Source organism: Girardinichthys multiradiatus, chromosome 9 (genome assembly GCF_021462225.1).
Source record: "Girardinichthys multiradiatus isolate DD_20200921_A chromosome 9, DD_fGirMul_XY1, whole genome shotgun sequence".
NCBI lineage: Eukaryota > Metazoa > Chordata > Actinopteri > Cyprinodontiformes > Goodeidae > Girardinichthys > Girardinichthys multiradiatus.
Window position 1 is genome coordinate 32,735,822 of NC_061802.1, and position 19,971 is coordinate 32,755,792.

The 19,971-nt window shown below is 40.7% G+C and overlaps 1 protein-coding gene across 1 annotated transcript; it reads right to left on the reverse strand.

The window, feature by feature from the left end:
* Positions 1-469: 469 nt before the first annotated feature.
* On the reverse strand, positions 470-15,620 carry LOC124874374 (E3 ubiquitin-protein ligase RNF126-like). The gene is made up of 9 exons (XM_047375714.1): positions 15,511-15,620; positions 11,009-11,067; positions 9,064-9,124; positions 8,511-8,746; positions 8,334-8,402; positions 8,182-8,251; positions 7,989-8,082; positions 4,120-4,235; positions 470-3,998 (listed from the first exon to the last, which is right to left on the reverse strand). Exons 1-9 carry the CDS (start codon positions 15,583-15,585, stop codon positions 3,816-3,818), a joined length of 963 nt encoding a protein of 320 aa, XP_047231670.1. The 5' UTR covers positions 15,586-15,620; the 3' UTR covers positions 470-3,815.
* Between the last annotated feature and the right edge of the window lie 4,351 nt (positions 15,621-19,971).

The following is a 19,971-nucleotide window of genomic DNA, read 5'->3' on the forward strand; positions in this document are numbered from 1 at the left end:
CATGCTGGGAATGTTAGGTCAGAAAACATTTTGTTTTACTATCCATAACGGTTAATTGTTTGGTAAATAAATCATACTTGCAATTTTTAATTCAACTGCAATATTTTTTGTAAAAAAATACAAAATACACACCATTTTCAGCAGTATGAGGAAAAAGAAATCCTTATTTTATGCTTACAGATATATTTCCCACAAATTCTGACGCATTTAAATTAGGCTCCAGCTACACTGCTCCAGATAATTTTAAACTGAAGAGATGGATTCTCATCCAGTTTAGTAGCCTGTGGCTAAGAGAAATGGACCTTTGTAAAAGTAAATAATAAACAAGGGAAAAAAACAAAAACAAAGACATGAATTACTAAAATGTTTCTACAATCTTTAAAAGGTAAAACAAATGACATTAATTAAAAATTCTTCAGATGCATTTATTTTAAAAGGAGCTGCTGCAGATACCAAAGACTGTCACCAGTGATTTTTTAAACATTTATTTCAACATTTTGTTTTGGATTTTCCTAAAGTCTTCACTACAACATCTTTATATTGTACTGAAAGACATTTTCAGCCTTTTCAAAACATCTTAACCAGGGCTGCAAATAAATATGGCAGGCACTTTAAATGTAACGGCACCTTCAGAGGGAAGAAGAAATCCAACATGGCATATCTGAAGTGATTACTTAGAAATTAATTTCTACAAAGTTTTATTCAAGACAGCTGTTTAGATACTCTCATCTTTCCATTAAAACCAAAAATCAGGCAACCTTCACTCACATGAAGGAGCTGCAAGCTTCTACAAACCTAATGAAATAATACAACTGGTATTAGAGAAAAAGTCTGCTCTGCATCACTGAACCTGACGCAATCACATTTTTAATGAACTTGCCAGGCAGTAATCTCTGATAAAAACACTTAACAATAATGTGAGGAAAGGAGCTGAACATTAATTAATTTTTATATTGTAAAAAAAAATAATCCCAAAGCTATAAATCAAATGTGTTCATTTGTGTGTATCCACAAGTGTTCAGGGCGCCACAACAATCCCTTCTGGTTAAACCCTTTAGAACCTAACATCACAGGGGACAACAAGGGTACAAGTAGAGGAAATGCACACATGTAGCTAAACAATAAAAGGAAGCAGAATGTAGTTCGCTTATTGATATTTATCAGGCAAGTGCAGCAGTAAAGGATTTCATACAGAGTTTGTTTACTGTTTGCATACCATTTGACCAGTCATCACTTTGAAAGTACAAAATTATCTCAAAGACTTATTATGCATTGAAAAAAGGTTCAAAGGTGTTCGCTAATGTAGGCTATTGTCCCTCAATTGTTCTAAGAGTGCAAAGCACCAAGAAAAGAACACATAAATTAGACTGGAAACCAAAAACCTTAACATCTCAGACATTGAATGTTTAAATATATATATGCTTTTTTAAAAATCATCACAGGATCCTTTATTTAAACTCTATCTGTCCTTCATCTTGCACAGCTTAAAAAATACTCAATAAAACTCAATAAGGTTTCTACTCACAATGCCACAAACTCAGTCTAACCAAATCCAACAAAACACAGCAGTTAAAACACAGTTTGTGGGAGCTTTACATAGAAGGTTCGTTTTTGTACGTACTGTTAAGAGGTGCATCAATCAATTGGCCAGATATTGGAGTCAGACAATTTCCACTAAATCATCTCTGATTGGTGAAAATATATTTTAAAAAAAACATTTTTTTTCCAGAATTATTAAATGCACTGGTCATAGACATATGGAAAAACAGATTGTATGTTGATGCACTTTAGGATTAATTAAAAACAAAACCCATTTAAGGACATTCTTGTAGTTCACTCATGTTCTGCTGGATTTAAAACTAGCTTTATCAAAGAACACATGGCACAGGTTTTCCTGTTTTATGCATTATAGATCTCAAGAAAATAAGAAATTGGTCAAAATCAGGAATTGGTCAAAATCAGAATCAACAGATCAAACCTCAAAGAAAAGTGGAAACCTGTATTTCCAGTATCTAGTACTGTTGCCTGTGTTTTTAGGATCCTACAAATAAACATACTGGGAATGACTTGTGCTAAATATAAACACATTTGTTTTACTATCAATAACGGTTAATTGTTTAGTATACAAATCATACTTGTAATTAATAATTTTTCAACTGGAGACGTTAAAAAATATTTTTAGTAAAAAACAAATTTGATGCTTACAGATATATTTCCCACAAATCTTGACAAGTTTTATTTAGGCTCCAGCTACACTTCTCCAGATATTTTTAAACTGATATTTTCCCCTGATTTTCAGGTTCTAATCGAAAACGGTTTAAGACCTATGTTTACTAGCAAGTAGCAAAATGTCGACATTTACTACTTCCCCAATAAAAAGATATTTAAACAGCTAAAGCAGCGCTAAAGATGCTCCAAAACAGCTCTAGTTTCTGTTCTCAATGATACCGTTTCCTTTCCTCTCTGTGTTTAATGGTGCTTCTTTGTACTTGTTTTAATGTAATGAGAAATATACTGTCGGCATGTATTGCTTATTATAGTTACCACCAAAACAATCGGCAAATCGCAGCAATTTCTGACTTGCAAGAAGAATCCACTTAACCCGGGTGTGTAGTCGCTCCCTGCTCCGATCTTCAGCTTCCAAGACAACTCCAACGCAGCAAAATACCTTCAGCAGGATACATTAGAAGTTATATGGAAACAGAGATGTGGAAAATATTTTTTAAAAACTGCTTCACTGCAGTTGTGGTTTATTGCAAAAAAAAAAAAAAAAGGTAGAGTAGGCTTCCAGTGTCACTCCTAGTTCACACCACCATACGTTGCACATCGTTCACATTGAACGCACATTAGGACCCGTACATGCACATAACCTCTACCTCAAATAATATTCATGCGTCTGTGCTCCGTTATCCGTCATAAATAGTTTTGATCTGTTTCTCTGATGGATGACGGAGGAGGGTTCTCCGTCACGCCGCAGCGGCAACGAGCCAGAGTGAAATACCGCATTGACTAGAATGGCTTCTTTTTGCAACGGAGAGCAAAACGCAGAGAGTCAGTGTGAATTATAACCTGCACATTTACACCAAAAAGCTTAGTTTTTGTCACCCAAAACTGGTGCAACTGGGATGGAAAATCTCAGTTTTTAAAAATAACTGGGTTAGTGTGGGGTGGGCCTTAGCAAGAACTTGTTTTATTTAAACAATCACTGCAATTCATCCAATAAAATAAGTCTGTTCAAAACAAACAATTATGTAAACTATTGTACATTTTAATTGGAAACCAAAGGAAGTGTAATATTTTTTTAAAACCATGAATACATCCTAATGCACACTGAAAGTGTGCACTCAAAGATTTGAATGCTACTTCTTAGAACAAAAAGAAATAACCATATCTTTTGTCTATGGCAAAAGTGGGTCAATATTAAAGCAACCAAGACTAGAGATTTACAAAAACACTGGTAATTGTCTTGGTGTTCCTAGTCTTCTACCTTTGGATTCTCTCCTTTCAGAGGTGCTTTAAGCACCACAAGTCTCTTGAAGTTTCCATGCTTTTCCACATCCTCCCAGTCAGAAGCTGCACTGCAGGTTTCTGTCCTTCCATTGTTCACATTTCTGATGAAGGTGGGGGGAGAGACGCGGAGGGCAGAAATACATAAACACATGTATCACTTACCCCTGAAACAGGCCTGAGTGATCCTGGTGATATACGCTCAGGCCTCTGCCCTACTGCAGGGAGGGACTGGAGGTCAATGCTCTGAAGTGGAGCAGCAGAGGAGCAAAAAACAGCTCATGAGGTGATGGATATAAATGCCCTTCCTATGAGTTATCAGTGGAGTTCTCATTGCTGGTGGAACCTGAGGACTGAGGGGTAGAAGAGGAGGAGGAGGAGGAAGAGGACGAGGAAGACGAGGATGTAAAGTTCATCCCTGATAGTTCTGGAGGGTTTGTTGCTGTGTTTTGTCCAGTCAAGCTTTTCCTGCACACCGGACAAGTGTCATGCTGGAGAAAACAAACACAAAGGTGTTATAGATGTTTACCCTTCATGACCTGGTTTCAAACACCAACTGGTGAATATTTACAGTAAGCAAAAGAGAAAATAGGGTAGGATGGTGTGTAATACCTGTTCCAGCCAGGGGACTATGCAATCGTTGTGGAACATGTGATTGCACGGGAGCTGCCGAACATTTTCTCCAACACTATAATCTTCTTTACACACTGGACATTCCAGTCTCGAAGCTGAAAAGAAGTGTGTGTTAAGACATCGGGTACACATAGGATGTGAACAGGAGCCTTTCACTGATTTTGGTTGAGAAGTGCCAAGAAGCAATACAGAATTATGAACTACTTAGGGTGTTCTGATGATATATTATATATCCTTATTAAAAAGGTCAGAGTCATAAACAAACAGCTACGGTCTACAGACAAAGTGCTAGGCTAATGCTAGCATGTTCACTCCATTTTGAGAAGATGCATTGAGAATTCAGCTCATAGCCTATTTCACTGTGTTTCAAGGTATTTGTGCAGATATATAACTTACAGGAAAGTCGTTCTCCCGCTTTAAAAAAGTGTGCGGTGGTTTGAACGTCACAAAATTTAATGACTGGTATTTCAGCTGCTCTCTGGGCCACTCTCCCTACAATGAGAGCTGTCTGGTTAACAACCCTTTAAAAGGAAATGTATATGGAAAATGCAGATTTGTTTAATCAACAAAATAATAGGGATGCGATCTATAAATACAGCCAACATTTTCAGAGACATAACCTGGGGTCTGACGAACATTGTTAAATAGGTAGGAGGGGAAGCTTGCAAGCCAAAGAGGACAAACCCAATGGGGGGTTTTCACTGATGTCACTGAAGTCGCAGCCTTACTTCTGGTCTGCCATCTTGGGTGTCTCAGTGTCATTTCACGCTTTTCATAACATTGCAACATTTCATACTTTTTCGATCGTGGATAAGTATCTAGAGTCATTACAGCTTCCTGATAAGGCCATGCACCTCAAGAAAATTGCGATCATCAACAAGGTGGATCCCTATGTACTACCTGATGGTTTGTTTGGCACAAATCTGGACGATTGGCCGCACAACTATTTTTTCATAGCCACAACATAGGCAAAAATCCACAATAAGTTCAATATTGCCTTTTATTGGATAACTACATAGTAGTTATATTACTCGATAATACATTTACAGCATAACAGTAAAGGTAAATTTCGGCCTACATCTAACTGGTTAAGGCGTGAGAGCGCAGCTTACTGAAGTAGGTCACAGTGCTGAGTGCTGGGTAGCAGTGCGGAGTGCCACCACCCAGCTCAGAATCAACTGATCAGCTGACAGTCTTGGCTGACTACTTTCCACAATATTATTACAATAAACGTAGACGAACATTATTTATTTACCTGTCACTTAATGTGCACTGCACACTCGGGCGTGAGTGAGGTTCAAACTTCCAAATCCGCCCTGGATATCGATTCAGCCACAGTAGTCGACGTTGTGTACTCAGTGTTTCTATTTTCTCACACTGATTTTCTATCATGGCTGGCAGATGATAGACTGAACGTTGGTCTTGACCCCGAGGCGCAGCACAAACCACAATTAAGCAAGTTTTCCCCATAGTGAAATTGAATGGTCTGGAGTTTTGGTTCACTAATAACGCTAAAACAATGAAAACAGGCTGCAGCTGCCACCCAAGATGGCGATCGCGAAGTGCGGTCACGTAACCGTGACCTCATGTGAAGACCACCCATTTTGAGGAAAGTGGCGGCATCATGTTTGTGGCTGTTGCAGCAGGAGGGACCGGTGCCACAATCACAAGCGGAAATACTGAAGCAACATCTCAAGACATCAGCCTGGAAAGTTAAAGCAGGGGCATAAACTGGTGTTCCAAAAAGACAATGACCCTAAGCCAACCACCGCTTTCCACAAAGTGGCGCTGATCATGGTAGCCTAGAAAAATTTGTGAACAGAGCTGAAAAGGTTTGTTTGAGCAAGGCAGCCTACAAACCTAAGTCAGTTACAGGAGCACTACAGGTCCTTCTCAAAAAATTAGCATATTGTGATAAAGTTCATTATGTTCTATAATGTAATGATGAAAATTTTACATTCATATATTTTAGATTCATTGAACACTAACTGACATATTTCAGGTCTTTTATGGTCTTAAAACGGATGATTGTGGCATACAGCTCATGAAAACCCAAAATTCCTATCTCACAAAATTAGCATATTTCATCCGACCAATAAAAGAAAAGTGTTTTTAATACAAAAACGTCAACCTTCAAATAATCATGTACAGTTATGTACTCAATACTTGGTCGGGAATCCTTTTGCAGAAATGACTGCTTCAATGCGGCGTGGCATGGAGGCAATCAACCTGTGGCACTGCTGAGGTCTTATGGAGCCCCAGGATGCTTCAATAGCGGCATTAGCTCATCCAGAGTGTTGGGTCTTGAGTCTCTCAACGTTCTCTTCACAATATCCCATAGATTCTCTATGGGGTTCAGGTCAGGAGAGTTGGCAGGCAAATTGAGCACAGTGATACCATGGTCAGTAAACCATTTACCAGTGGTTTTAGCACTGTGAGCAGGTGCCAGGTTGTGCTGAAAAATGAAATCTTCATCTCCATAAAGCTTTTCAGCAGATGGAAGCATGAAGTGCTCCAAAATCTCCTGATAGCTAGCTGCATTGACCCTGCCCTTGATAAAACACATTGGACCAACACCAGCAGCTGACACGGCACCCCAGACCATCACTGACTGTGGGTACTTGACACTGGACTTCTGGCATTTTGGCATTTCCTTCTCCCCAGTCTTCCTCCAGACTCTGGCACCTTGATTTCCGAATGACATGCAGAATTTGCTTTCATCCGAAAAAAGTACTTTGGACCACTGAGCAACAGTCCAGTGCTGCTTCTCTGTAGCCCAGGTCTGGGGAATGCGGCACCTGTAGCCCATTTCTTGCACACGCCTGTGCACGGTGGCTCTGGATGTTTCTACTCCAGATTCAGTCCACTGCTTCCGCAGGTCCCCCAAGGTCTGGAATCGGCCCTTCTCCACAATCTTCCTCAGGGTCCGGTCACCTCTTCTCGTTGTGCAGCGTTTTCTGACACACTTTTTCTTTCCCACAGACTTCCCACTGAGGTGCCTTGATACAGCACTCTGGGAACAGCCTATTTGTTCAGAAATTTCTTTCTGTGTCTTACCCTCTTGCTTGAGGGTGTCAATAGTGGCCTTCTGGACAGCAGTCAGGTCGGCAGTCTTACCCATGATTGGAGTTTTGAGTGATGAACCAGGCTGGGAGTTTTAAAGGCCTCAGGAATCTTTTGCAGGTGTTTAGAGTTAACTCGTTGATTCAGATGATTAGGTTCATAGCTCGTTTAGAGACCCTTTTAATGATATGCTAATTTTGTGAGATAGGAATTTTGGGTTTTCATGAGCTGTATGCCAAAATCATCCGTATTAAGACAATAAAAGACCTGAAATATTTCAGTTAGTGTGCAATGAATCTAAAATATATGAATGTTAAATTTTCATCATGACATTATGGAAAATAATGAACTTTATCACAATATGCTAATTTTTTGAGAAGGACCTGTATAAGGAGGAATGGGCAAAAACTCCAGCATAGCAGCTTGTAGAAAGATGCCCAAAACGTTTAAACTTTGTCTTAAAAAGCAATCGTACCTACTACCATTACCACTAAATAAAATGTTGTGTAGTTAGTCAATGTCTGTGTTTGACGAAAGTAAAAACTAAATATCTAGAAATTGAGTGTGGTAATTTTTCTAGCATTTCACAAATGGTAATCGTAATTGACCAAAAACAGGTGGCATTTAGTCAGATTTACCGTCATAAAGTGAGAAAAAAAATACCTCTTTATGCTGTGTAGGTAAACATCTGCTTTCTACCATAAATAGAGCTACTTTGACTTGAATTATGCCATCTAGCAAAAAGACAAAACAGAAAGCTTGTTGCTTATAATCCTTTTACTTACCAACATGCTCATCAGTAATTTGTACTGTGGGAAGACTTTTTATTTTGTCTCCATCAGCAGGCGGCGGCCCTGTGTTCTCAAACTGGTTTAATAACTAAGCAAGAAAGGAAACATTCGAGTTTTGAATTATTTGATTTGTACTGTAGACTTAAATAAACCACATCTTACATTTTGCTATTTCTTTTTATTATACCTGTGTTATAATAGTATCAAGTCCATTAGCACCCCAGGCATAGTCCATTGGATTGGAGTGGAGAACCCCCCTTTAAAATGAGAGATATCAGAATCAGAAAACTGCTGTGAGTTTATGTTTTAGCTTCCTAACTACCATTGCCACAGACTCACCAGGCTCCAACACCAATGTTTGACATTGCAGTGGGTGCAATTATTCCATTAACGAGTTGTTGGATGATTCTATGAAAAAAACGACAAGGAAAACAAAATTTAGCTATTAGGATTACATAGTCTGGTTTAAAATCAAATGAGTAACAAAGAAAGCCAAAACTAGAGCAAATGTTTTACCCTTCTAGAGTAGGAACTCCGTCATGCCTTCCTGTTTGGCGCCTTGAACCATGACGACTTCTTGGTTGCCTGGCACTGTATCGCTGCCGAGATGATGTTTCCCTTTCTGACCGGTTTTCGGCATCCCGGTTGTCCTCTGCTCCAAGTCCAGCCCCAAGGTCAAAGCTCTCATCAAAGACGCTGAAGGACAACTGACCAAAACCTGAAGGGAATGTAAACAACTGCTGGTCCAGATTCTGATAAAAAGATAAAAACAGCACAGTAAAAAAAATTAACAATGAAAAAAAATTCTTTCAGAGATCAAATTACAAAGATGGTCTATGATGTTCGTCAGTGAGGCTCATTTATAGACTTAATAAGGCAGGGTGAAAAAGCAGAACTTAAAGCTATGACAACTTCTATCATGCCAAACACGGGTTCAGTTAAAGCAGTTTAAAGAAATGCTGACTCTGTTACACAACAGTGTGCATAACAGAGTCACAGACCTCAAAAAACACAGAAAGCTCCTTGTTAAAGGCAAGAATCTAATCGGAGTAAAGTTCAGGTTAAAAACCTCTAATGGTTGTTGGTTCTGGGGCCCGCTGGAGATGTTGGACACGGAACCATTGTCAGCACTAGACAGAGAAGCAGATTGTTGACAAAGTTACAAGGCAACTTCTGTATTAGTAAGTTTTGCTGTCAGTCATTTATAATTTTTTTGAAGCTCTGATTGACATGCAATATACACAGCATGTTTCCCCAAATATTTCCGCATTCTGTTAACATGATCCTATATAAAATATACTATAACAACAACATACAGGGGTTGGCCAATGAAACTGAAACACCTGGTTTTAGACCACAATAATTTATTAGTATGGTGTAGGGCTTCCTTTTGCGGCCAATACAGCGTCAATTCATCTTGGGAATGACATATACAAGTCCTGCACAGTGGTCAGAGGGATTTTAAGCCATTCTTCTTGCAGGATAGTGGCCAGGTCACTACGTGATACTGGTGGAGGAAAACGTTTCCTGACTCGCTCCTCCAAAACACCCCAAAGTGGCTCAATAATATTTAGATCTGGTGACTGTGCAGGCCATTGGAGATGTTCAACTTCACTTTCATGTTCATCAAACCAATCTTTCACCAGTCTTGCTCTGTGTATTGGTGCATTGTCATCCTGATACACGGCACCGCCTTCAGGATACAATGTTTGAACCATTGGATGCACATGGTCCTCAACAATGGTTCGGTAGTCCTTGGCAGTGACGCGCCCATCTAGCACAAGTATTGGACCAAGGGAATGCCATGATATGGCAGCCCAAACCATCACTGATCCACCCCCATGCTTCACTCTGGGCATGCAACAGTCTGGGTGGTACGCTTCATTGGGGCTTCTCCACACCGTAACTCTCTTGGATGTGGGGAAAACAGTAAAGGTGGACTCATCAGAGAACAATACATGTTTCACATTGTCCACAGCCCAAGATTTGCGATCCTTGCACCATTGAAACCGACGTTTGGCATTGGCATGAGTGACCAAAGGTTTGACTATAGCAGCCCGGCCGTGTATATTGACCCTGTGGAGCTCCCGACGGACAGTTCTGGTGGAAACAGGAGAGTTGAGGTGCACATTTAATTCTGCCGTGATTTGGGCAGCCGTGGTTTTATGTTTTTTGGATACAATCCGGGTTAGCACCCGAACATCCCTTTCAGACAGCTTCTTCTTGCGTCCACAGTTAATCCTGTTGGATGTGGTTCGTCCTTCTTGGTGGTATGCTGACATTACCATGGATACCGTGGCTCTTGATACATCACAAAGACTTGCTGTCTTGGTCACCGATGCGCCAGCAAGACGTGCACCAACAATTTGTCCTCTTTTGAACTCTGGTATGTCACCCATAATGTTGTGTGCATTTCAATATTTTGAGCAAAACTGTGCTCTTACCCTGCTAATTGAACCTTCACACTCTGCTCTTACTGGTGCAATGTGCAATCAATGAAGACTGGCTACCAGGCTGGTCCAATTTAGCCATGAAACCTCCCACACTAAAATGACAGGTGTTTCAGTTTCATTGTCCAACCCCTGTATATGTCCCAGTTTATTCAACACCCACAGTCAATGTTCAATGCCTTGGTAGACCCCACTAAACAAAATTGAGGGACTCTGTTATGCACAACTTATAACCTGTAATCAAAGGAACAAATTAGCAGTAAGTTAAAAATCTAATTATAACTAACCTGATTTAAGTGCTTAGAAGCTATGTCCTGAAAATTGGAATAAAATCAATGGCATGAGTTTTAGAGGTAGCCTCAAATTCTAATGTCAGTCAATTTAGGATGTCAGGGGAATGAATGATGGGCAAGAAAAATCAAGCATGTTTTTTGGGAAAGGACAAATATCACTGGAGCAATACGATCGACACAAAAAAACTGGACTGATCATGTTTTTTTTTTAAATAATTAATATTTGCTACATTGTGTGTAACACTGTGCTCAGTCACCACTTCATGCGCACCTTCTCTCTTCCAGCAGCTCCTCTATAAATCCAGACTCACATCGTGGACACATATACTCCTGGAAACAAACAAGAATAAATTATGAAAAAAAGAGGTAATCAGACCCTTTATTGTGTACAACCATCTTATGATCAGCTGTAATAAGGGTTATCTGGTTACAATGCCGTGTTATGCTGCAAAAACCTTAATTTCACAAAGTCACATCTGTTTTTAAACAGACGTGACCTTGTGAACCCTGGATCACCGGTGACCTGAAGGACCTGGTTAACAAGAAAAAAAAGAGCCTTCAGAGAGGGAGACAGAGAATTATTGAGGAGTTTACAGAAGCAACTTAAAGTCAAGTTAAGAGACAGCAAGGAGGTGTACAAAAAGAAGCTGGAGAGCAAGATCCAGCAAAACAATATCAGAGATGTGTGGTCAGGGATGAAGAAGATCACAGGCTTCAAGCAGAAGGATGATCAGACCGATGGAGGTCTGGACAGAGCCAATGAACTGAACCTATTCTTCAATAGGTTCAGTTCAGAAAGAAGCTCAGCATCCTCCTTTCCTGCGCACAGCCAAACAGACATTCCACCCTCCTTTGACCCACAGGACCCACAGCTGTCCAGTAACATCTCACATTTTTTATCTTCAACCTCAGCCCTAGACCCTTCTGCTTCTATGTTTGCCTTCAACCATATCAGAAGATGCTGATGCTTCATTTGCTTCCCCCTTCCACCTGTGTGCCTCAAGAAGTCAGGTGAAGAGACAACTGGAGAGACTGAATAGGAATAAGGCTGCAGGTCCAGATCATGTCAGCCCTAGAGTCCTGAAGGTCTGTGCAGAGCAGCTCTGTGGGATTCTGCAGCACCTCTTCAATCTTAACATGGCCCAGAAGAAGGTTCCAGTGTTGTGGAAGACCTCCTGTCTTGTTCCGGTACCAAAGAAAACTCACCCATCAGTCCTCAATGACTTTAGACCTGTTGCCCTGACATCCCACATCATGAAGGTCCTAGAGAGACTCCTGTTGGCCCACCTGAGTAAGCAAACAGTAAACCATCAGGACCCCCTTCAGTTTGCTTATTGCTGTGGAGTTGGAGATGAAGATGCCATCATACACCTGCTTCAACAAACCCACTGTCATCTGGACAAAGCCAGCAGCACTGTGAGGATCATGTTCTTTGATTTCTCCAGTGCATTTAATACAATCCAACCTGATTTGCTTTGTCAGAAACTCCAGAAGACTCAGGTGGAGGCCTCAACAATCTCCTGGATCAAAGACTACCTGACAAACAGACCACAGTTTGTGAGACCGAAGGGTTGTGAGTCTAACCAGGTAGTCAGCAGCCCAGGAGCACCACAGGGAACTGTGCTCTCATCATTCCTTTTCACTCTGTACACCTCAGACTTCCAGTACAAGACAGACTCCTGTCATCTACAGAAATACTCAGATGATTCTGCAGTTGTGGGGTGGATCAGAGATGGACAAGAAGCCGAGTACAGGAAGGTGGTGGACCACTTTGTGGCATGGTGTGGAAACAATCATCTCATTTTGAACGTGTCTAAAACAAAGGAGATGATTGTAGATTTTAAGAGAAACAGGAATAAGTCAAAAACTATTTCTATCATGGGAGAAGAAGTGGAGGTGGTGGAGGAGTATAAATACCTCGGTGTTCACCTGGACAACAGACTAAAGTGGAGATGCAACTGTGAAGCCATCTACAAGAAGGGACAGAGCAGACTGTACTTCTTGAGGAAGCTTAGGTTCTTTGGTGTTTGCAGCAAGATGCTGCATATCTTCTATAAGTCTGTTGTGGAGAGTGTGATCTCTTCTACCATCATCTGCTGGGGAAGCAGCATCAGAGCCAGGGACTTAAAAAAGCTCAACAAGCTGATAAAGAAGGCTGGTTCTGTTCTGGGGACTCCTCTGGAACCTCTGGAGATCATTGTGGAAAGACGGATTCTTCATAAAATGAAGAACATTATGGAGAACCCTGAGCATCCTCTTCATGAGACTGTCCTACAGCAACAGTGTGTCTTCAGTCAGAGGCTTCTTCAGATGTGCTGTAAGACAGACCTCTACAGGAGATCCTTCCTGCCCACAGCCATCAGCATCTACAACGGCTCTTTGAAGAAATCTACATAATATGAGCTATAACAACATTTAATTTCCGTCAGTATTTTATTATTGAATTTGAACCGATCTGACACCAAACTAAAAGATTTCTGCACACCAAACAATCCCTTCAAAGTTGGAAAATTCTCCTAAATTAACTGCTTCTCAGTGGAGCTAAAAACAACTGCTTAAAAATCACCACTTCACTAACTTGGATTACAAACAGGATTAGTAATTTAGTACTGTTTTCATCTATATGTCTTGTAATCTTTGCTGAAAACCTAACCTGCACTGGAGCAAATATATTTGAGTCAGATTATTCTAGAGTCCTGCACTACTAGCAGCTGAAGATTAGAAACTAAAAATTATCTACTTAACATCTCTGAATCAAAAGAGATCCCCTCACCATTTAATATTTGCTAATTATAGCATCAAAGCACAGAGCACATTATACTCGCCAATCCACTTCATATCATGTCACCAAGATCTTAAATAATTTGTAAAGGCTGTTTAAAATCATGGCCATCACAACAAATTCAATGGGACATTAGAGCCTCTGAATGACAGAGTTCTTCCTGCTGGACCAAATCACTCCTTTTTTGTCATGTAAGGTTTTTAACTCTGAGATTAAGACTGAAATTTCCTTTTATGTCTAAACCAAGGTACACCTATGATGTTGCTGTGACATTACATCTGGGTGGTGGGGGTATGTCAACTCCACCAAATGAATGGCTCGGTAATAGGCCTCTGCAGAGCCGAATGACATGCCGATGAGGGAATTCAGCCACTTGATTAAGGATTGTTGGAGAAGGGATGCATCTAAAAGCTACAGTATATAAGCTCTTGAGGACTGGACTTAGGCACCCTTGCATTATTAGATGATTAACCAGATTTTCTGTTTGCAAGCTTTTCCCCAGCTGCTTCATTATGACCATCTCCATTGACACCAATCAGCACTAAATACGGGTTTGAATGGACTAAAGGTGAACTGACCACAGTTTCTTAGACCACTTTCAGAAGGAGCAAGGTATGGCAGTCTTAATCCATTCCATCCTGGGACAAAATGAAGGACCACCAAGTGACCTGAGATGACTCCACTCAAGCAGCAGGCTTTGCAAACATCATACTGTTGAGTTTATCATTGTCACTGTAAATCAAAAGTCGAATGCCCATCAATAAATATATATTGATGGGAATTAATATTAGGAATTATATTCCTAATAATGGTACAATAAATTCCCATCCTAGTGCTAACCTCTAAAAAAAGATGGATCATGTAAATATATAACAAATAAAATGGAAACTGAGCTACTCTTTAGTATATGTAAGTCACAACGTACCACAGATTTCAATCTAAATCAAGTGACATGAATTACACCAGAATACTCCAACTACACGAATAAATATCTATTTATTATATAAATAAAGAGGTACATTATTAATCTGGTAGAGTTAGGTAAGTTTTCCTTTACTAAAATCACAGACATAAAATAAATGCACTGTTAGATCAGACCAACTAGTTTATGGTTAAACTATTAATTTAAAATCTAGCAAAACACGGGACCCGTCTGCTGTTAGCTCCAAAGTAACATCCCTACTATCTTACAGAAAAATCAGAAGTGACTCTCTCCACGTTAAACAGCCGCTAATCTAACCACACATTATAGGTATATTTATATTTCTGTCACTGTGTTTGTTATGTGGCTTTGACGAAGCTAGGTCATTGCATTTTATGTCTCCACTGACATTAAAAGGAAGGTAATCTTATGTAAATGTTTTGTTTGTCGTATTAACAGAGGTGTTGCACAGCTGTATTAGCAGTGGCTGCCGGGAATAAGCAGTAGCTAGGAGAAATCGATGGCGGATGTTTAAAAGAGCATGGTTACAGAGTAACAGATCATTCTAGACTGCCACAGACAAGCCAACACCACCCTACAACTGAACGGCCAAACAAACAACATATATTCATTCTGATAAATCATTCATATGATTCGTTAAATACATGTTAAACTAATGTGACATGTGGCTAATTATGAAAAAATATATATTTTGTAGTCTAAGATCCTACGCACCTTCTTTCTGGACGTTAAATATAACGCCACTAAAGAAAACGGGTAGCAGTTAGCCTCACGCAGCCACAATCAGACACAAAAGGCTTAAACCTAGTTGCAAGTTGTGTACAGTCACTACGCAGTTTGTGTTTTGATGCTAGCAGGTCTTAACAAAGATAACCGGCTCAACAGATGGAGTGAATGACAAGCGGAACCTCTCAGGGGGCTGCTAACACTGTTAGCATGCTAACGACTGTCCCGTCGCTACACTAAACTATATGCAAGCAAAAACAACCCCTTGGTGTTTTCCTTCACATAGTTTTCGTCTACAGTGTTTTTCAATTGTATTACTCACGGGGAGCCGTGGGTTAATCTCTAGTGAGCATCTGTGACAGAAGAACCGGCTGCGGCATGGAGGAGCTTCAGCCATCTTTAGCGTCTAGACAGGTAGAGAAAGAAGGAGACTACGGAGCGACGTAAAGAACAAAATTAACCCCTGCGGAAAGGACGATGTGACTGTATGTAGTTTTAAATGTTTTACAGATATACTGTGGTTTTTTCCTTAATGTAAATTTTCCATAAAGGGCAAATATAATAAAATTACTCTTTGTTTTAAAAAGTGGGCTATATTCAATTCAATCTACGAAGCAGAATTTGCATGTCTAGTAACTGACATTTTGCATCCACGTTCCTCTCAAAATAGTTCAAGCTCTGTAAGAATGGATCGAGATTGTCTTTTAAAATTGATTTTCAAGTTTGTCAACAGATTTTTGACGGAATATAGGCCTGAACTTTGACCGTGTTATTTTAATACATGAGAATGCTTTGTTCTAAACGATTCTATTGTAGCTCTGGCTTAAATTTAGTTCACGTTTGCCAGATATAAAAGAGATTAAAGACTACAAAAATTGTAAACATAATGTAAGGCAACAGAATTAATTTCAGTATTTATTTTTAGGAATTCTTTCTACATGGCTTGAAATGCGAAGTATGACCACATGGTGGTGCTGTTGTGCATTCAATGTCTGGTTCATGAGGTTGTTTGGATAGCCAGTTCGTGAAGATACTTTACATCCTTAGAATGTTTCTTTTAGCTTGTTCCGTGGGGGGAAATGATATGAAATAAAGTTATCATATGCGAAAAACCTTGTCAGTTTTTCAACAAATCACGATCATGAAGACAAAAGTCTCACAGAATTAAGGAGTGGTAAATGTAGAGGCCCCTCAACAAACATGTTTCACTATAGAGTGTTATCAGTGAACTAAGGTTTTCTCCTTGCAGGTTCACTGTGCTGCACTGTCTGGCTTGAAACCCAGAGGTGTGTTTATGTACTTTGGCATCACACAAGATTTATTTAGACAAGTTAGTTTTTCTATTGGATTCCTGTCAACCTCTGCTGAGCTTCCATCAATCTTTCAAAAGTTGTGCAGCATCTGTTTTGGAACAATACATCTTGTCAAAATGGATTTCTCTGTTGTGTTTAACTATTTGACAGGGGTTACTGGAATTCATTTTATCAAGAGTCAAATCTGAGCCAAAAGCAAATAAGAAGCTTCTCACATGGGAAATCCCTTACTGTTTTTGAGGCAGCCAGATTCCTGTTGGCGTCTGTCTGGTGACTTACATAAGACATGCATGATAAAGTGATATCGTTTTTTTTCAATTTTGGATTTGCAGTTATTTTTAACTTTGTAAATGAAAACTGTCACCAATACATCTTAAGAGCAATGATCCTTAATGAAACTACCCTAACTGCAGGCTGTAATCCAGAAACATGTCTCACAAATCTAATGTGCTCTTGGCAGAACAGTATGGCAGAACATTGGAGTTGTCATCAGACCCCTTTCCAGCCAGTCAAGTCTCTTGAGCCTCCCAGCCTAATTTTTATAGCCACGCTTAATTTCTCCATGTGGCACCTTGTATTTTTAATTGGTCTTGATTAATACTGCAGCTGTTTTTTTGCAGATTTTTCCTTGCACATTTCCTACATTTGCATGCATTTCAGTCCATATCATGTACCTGACCATTTGAGATTTTTGTTTAGCCTTTTAACTCAGACGTTTAACCATAAAAATTGTGTGACAACATTGCCAATTTAAGACATAACATAACTCAGCAAAGAACCAATTTTAGTTGAATCTTTTCTGTTCTTTTTATCACAAGATTTATTGAAATTTCTTTATGTGCAAAATATGAAATATAGGGACACTAGACAGAGCTTTGATCCAAAAACAGGAGCCCTAAAGTTGATAAATACAACCTTGCAAAAGTATCCCTTACCCTGATTGTTTTTTCTCATTTTGTCATCTTACAATTGTGTACGTCAATTTGTTTATTGGGATTTTTTTAGGATAGACCAATACAAATTAGTACACAATTGTGAAAATGATTAAATATCTACCAATACCTATTTTACAAATAAAAATATGGAACTGCAATCACAGCTGTAAGTCTTTTGAAGATATGTTTGCACACCTAGAGCCTGAAATGTTGCCCATTCTTCTCTTCAAAGCTCACGTTGGTTGGATGAAGAGTATCTGGGAACACCACTTTTCACATCTTGCCACAGATACTCGATTAGATGTAGGCGTAGACTTTGACTAGGCCATTCTAACACATAAATATTATTTGATCTAAGCCATTCCATTGTAGCTCTTGCTGTATGTTTTGACTTGTTGTCCAGCTGGAAGATGAACCTCAATTTTGGCCTCAGCTGAACAGAGCATCTTATTTTACATGTTTGCTCTGCCCTCAGAAGTCTGATAAGCCAGAAAGGCTCAATAGGACTCCTTCTTCAGCTTGACAGCATCCTTTACTGCGGTGTCCACCACCAGGTTCGGGTATTGCCGCTGCAACAGGCACCGCAGACCTTACGGTCACAGCTCCTGGTGGCCACATCGACAATAGCGGTGGAGAACATTATCCACTCAGACTCAATGTCTCCAGCCTCCCCTGAAATCTGGGAAAAGCTCTCTCGGAGGTTGGAGTTGAATACATTCCTGACCAAGTGCTCCACCAGATGTTCCCAGCACACCCTCACTACATGTTTGGGCCTGCGGATTCTGTCTGGCTTGTGCCTCTGCCAGTGGATTCAACTCACCACCAGGTGACGATCGGTAGATAGCTCAGCCCCTCTATTCACCCAAGTGTCCATGACATGTAGATGGACATGTAGACAAGTAGATCATCGACCTCCAACCTAGGGTGTACTGGTGCCAAGTGCACATGGTGCTTGTTATGGACAAATGGACAATAAATGGCACAAAAATCCAACAACAAAACACTGCTCAGTTTCAGATTGGGAAGACCAGTCCTCCCAATCACACCCCTCCACGTGTCACTGTGGTTTCCCACGTGGGCGTTGAAGTCCCTCAGCAAAATGTTGGAGTCCCTGAGAGTGACGCTGTCCAGCACCACCGACAGAGACTCCAAAAAGACTAGGTACAACGCGCCGCTGCTCAGTGCATAGGCTGAAACAACGGTCAGAGACCTCTCCCCGACCTGAAAGCACAGGGATGCGACCCTCTCATTTACTGTGGTAAAACCCAACACGAGACTACTGAGCCCCAGAGGCCACTCCAGAGTAGCAGGGAGTCCGACCTCTCTCAAAGAGCAGGGCTCCAGAGCCTAGGCTGTGCATGGAAGTGAGACAGACTAATTCTAGCCGGTATATCTCAACCTCCCCCACAAGCACAGGCTCCTTCCCACCCAGCAAGGTGACATTCCATGTCCCTAGAGCCAGTTTTAGCACATGGGGATAGGGTCTCCGCCTTTCACCGCTGCCCGATCCTCCTTATACCAGTCTCTTATGGTTCCCTCTGCATGTGGTGGGCACACTATGAGCCTGGCCTTGTGGCTCTCGTTCGTGCTTGAGTCGGATTTGGGCGGGGTCCAGCGAGTAGTAACCTGGCTACCAGGCGCTCGCCTACAAGCCCCGACCACAGGCCTGGCTCCATGGTGGGGTCCCGGCTCTGCCATATCTGGCGACGTCTTGTACCTTGTTTGTTAAATCCTATTTTGTAACAAATAATATACTTCTTAAAAAATTCAATAATGTCTGGCTGTCTGTGCAACAGAGCTTACAGCGTAACCTAGTTAGGACCTTAATGTGCTCTCTACTAATGTTGTGTCTGATCTGGCCATGTGGGAGCAACAAGGCTGCGTCTGTCCCATGGGGCTGAGATTAGTGTGCGGCTGATAGAGCTGAGGTCTGCTGTGTCTGTAAGCCTTTGTTTTTCTGTGCCCAGTGCGTCACAACCACCCCTGTCAAATGCTTATTGTAGCAAAGCAGTCTGGGGAGTGATTGGCCGTTAAACATATGAGGAGCAGCAAACAATTTTGTAAGGCTGCAAAGCCTCCCCCTTCATGTAGTGTAAGTCACTGTTTAACTGGATTTTGGATATAGGTAACTAAGAGGTGTTTTATTCTTCAAATGAGTTTAAAAAGTGTGTACATGCAAGTGCACATGCTCCCTTAGATTTATGCAAAACCAAGCAGAATGTATTCAACGTTTGCAACTTAGTTGTCATGGCTCTCCTTCTGTTACACTCTGAGGGGAGTAAAGTGTTGTAGACAGATATGCTGCAAGCGACACTGCTCCTTTTGTCACTCTGCAGAGTTTTTCCAGACACTCCAGCCTGTGTTGCCCCATGCTGTTCCCTGTGGGCCCCGACTTACACTTACACAAACACCCACAGACACACACACACACACACACACACACACACACACACACACACACACACACACACATACACACACACACACACACACAATCTCAGCAATAACAGCTGCCTGCTGGAACTTCCTGGGCCT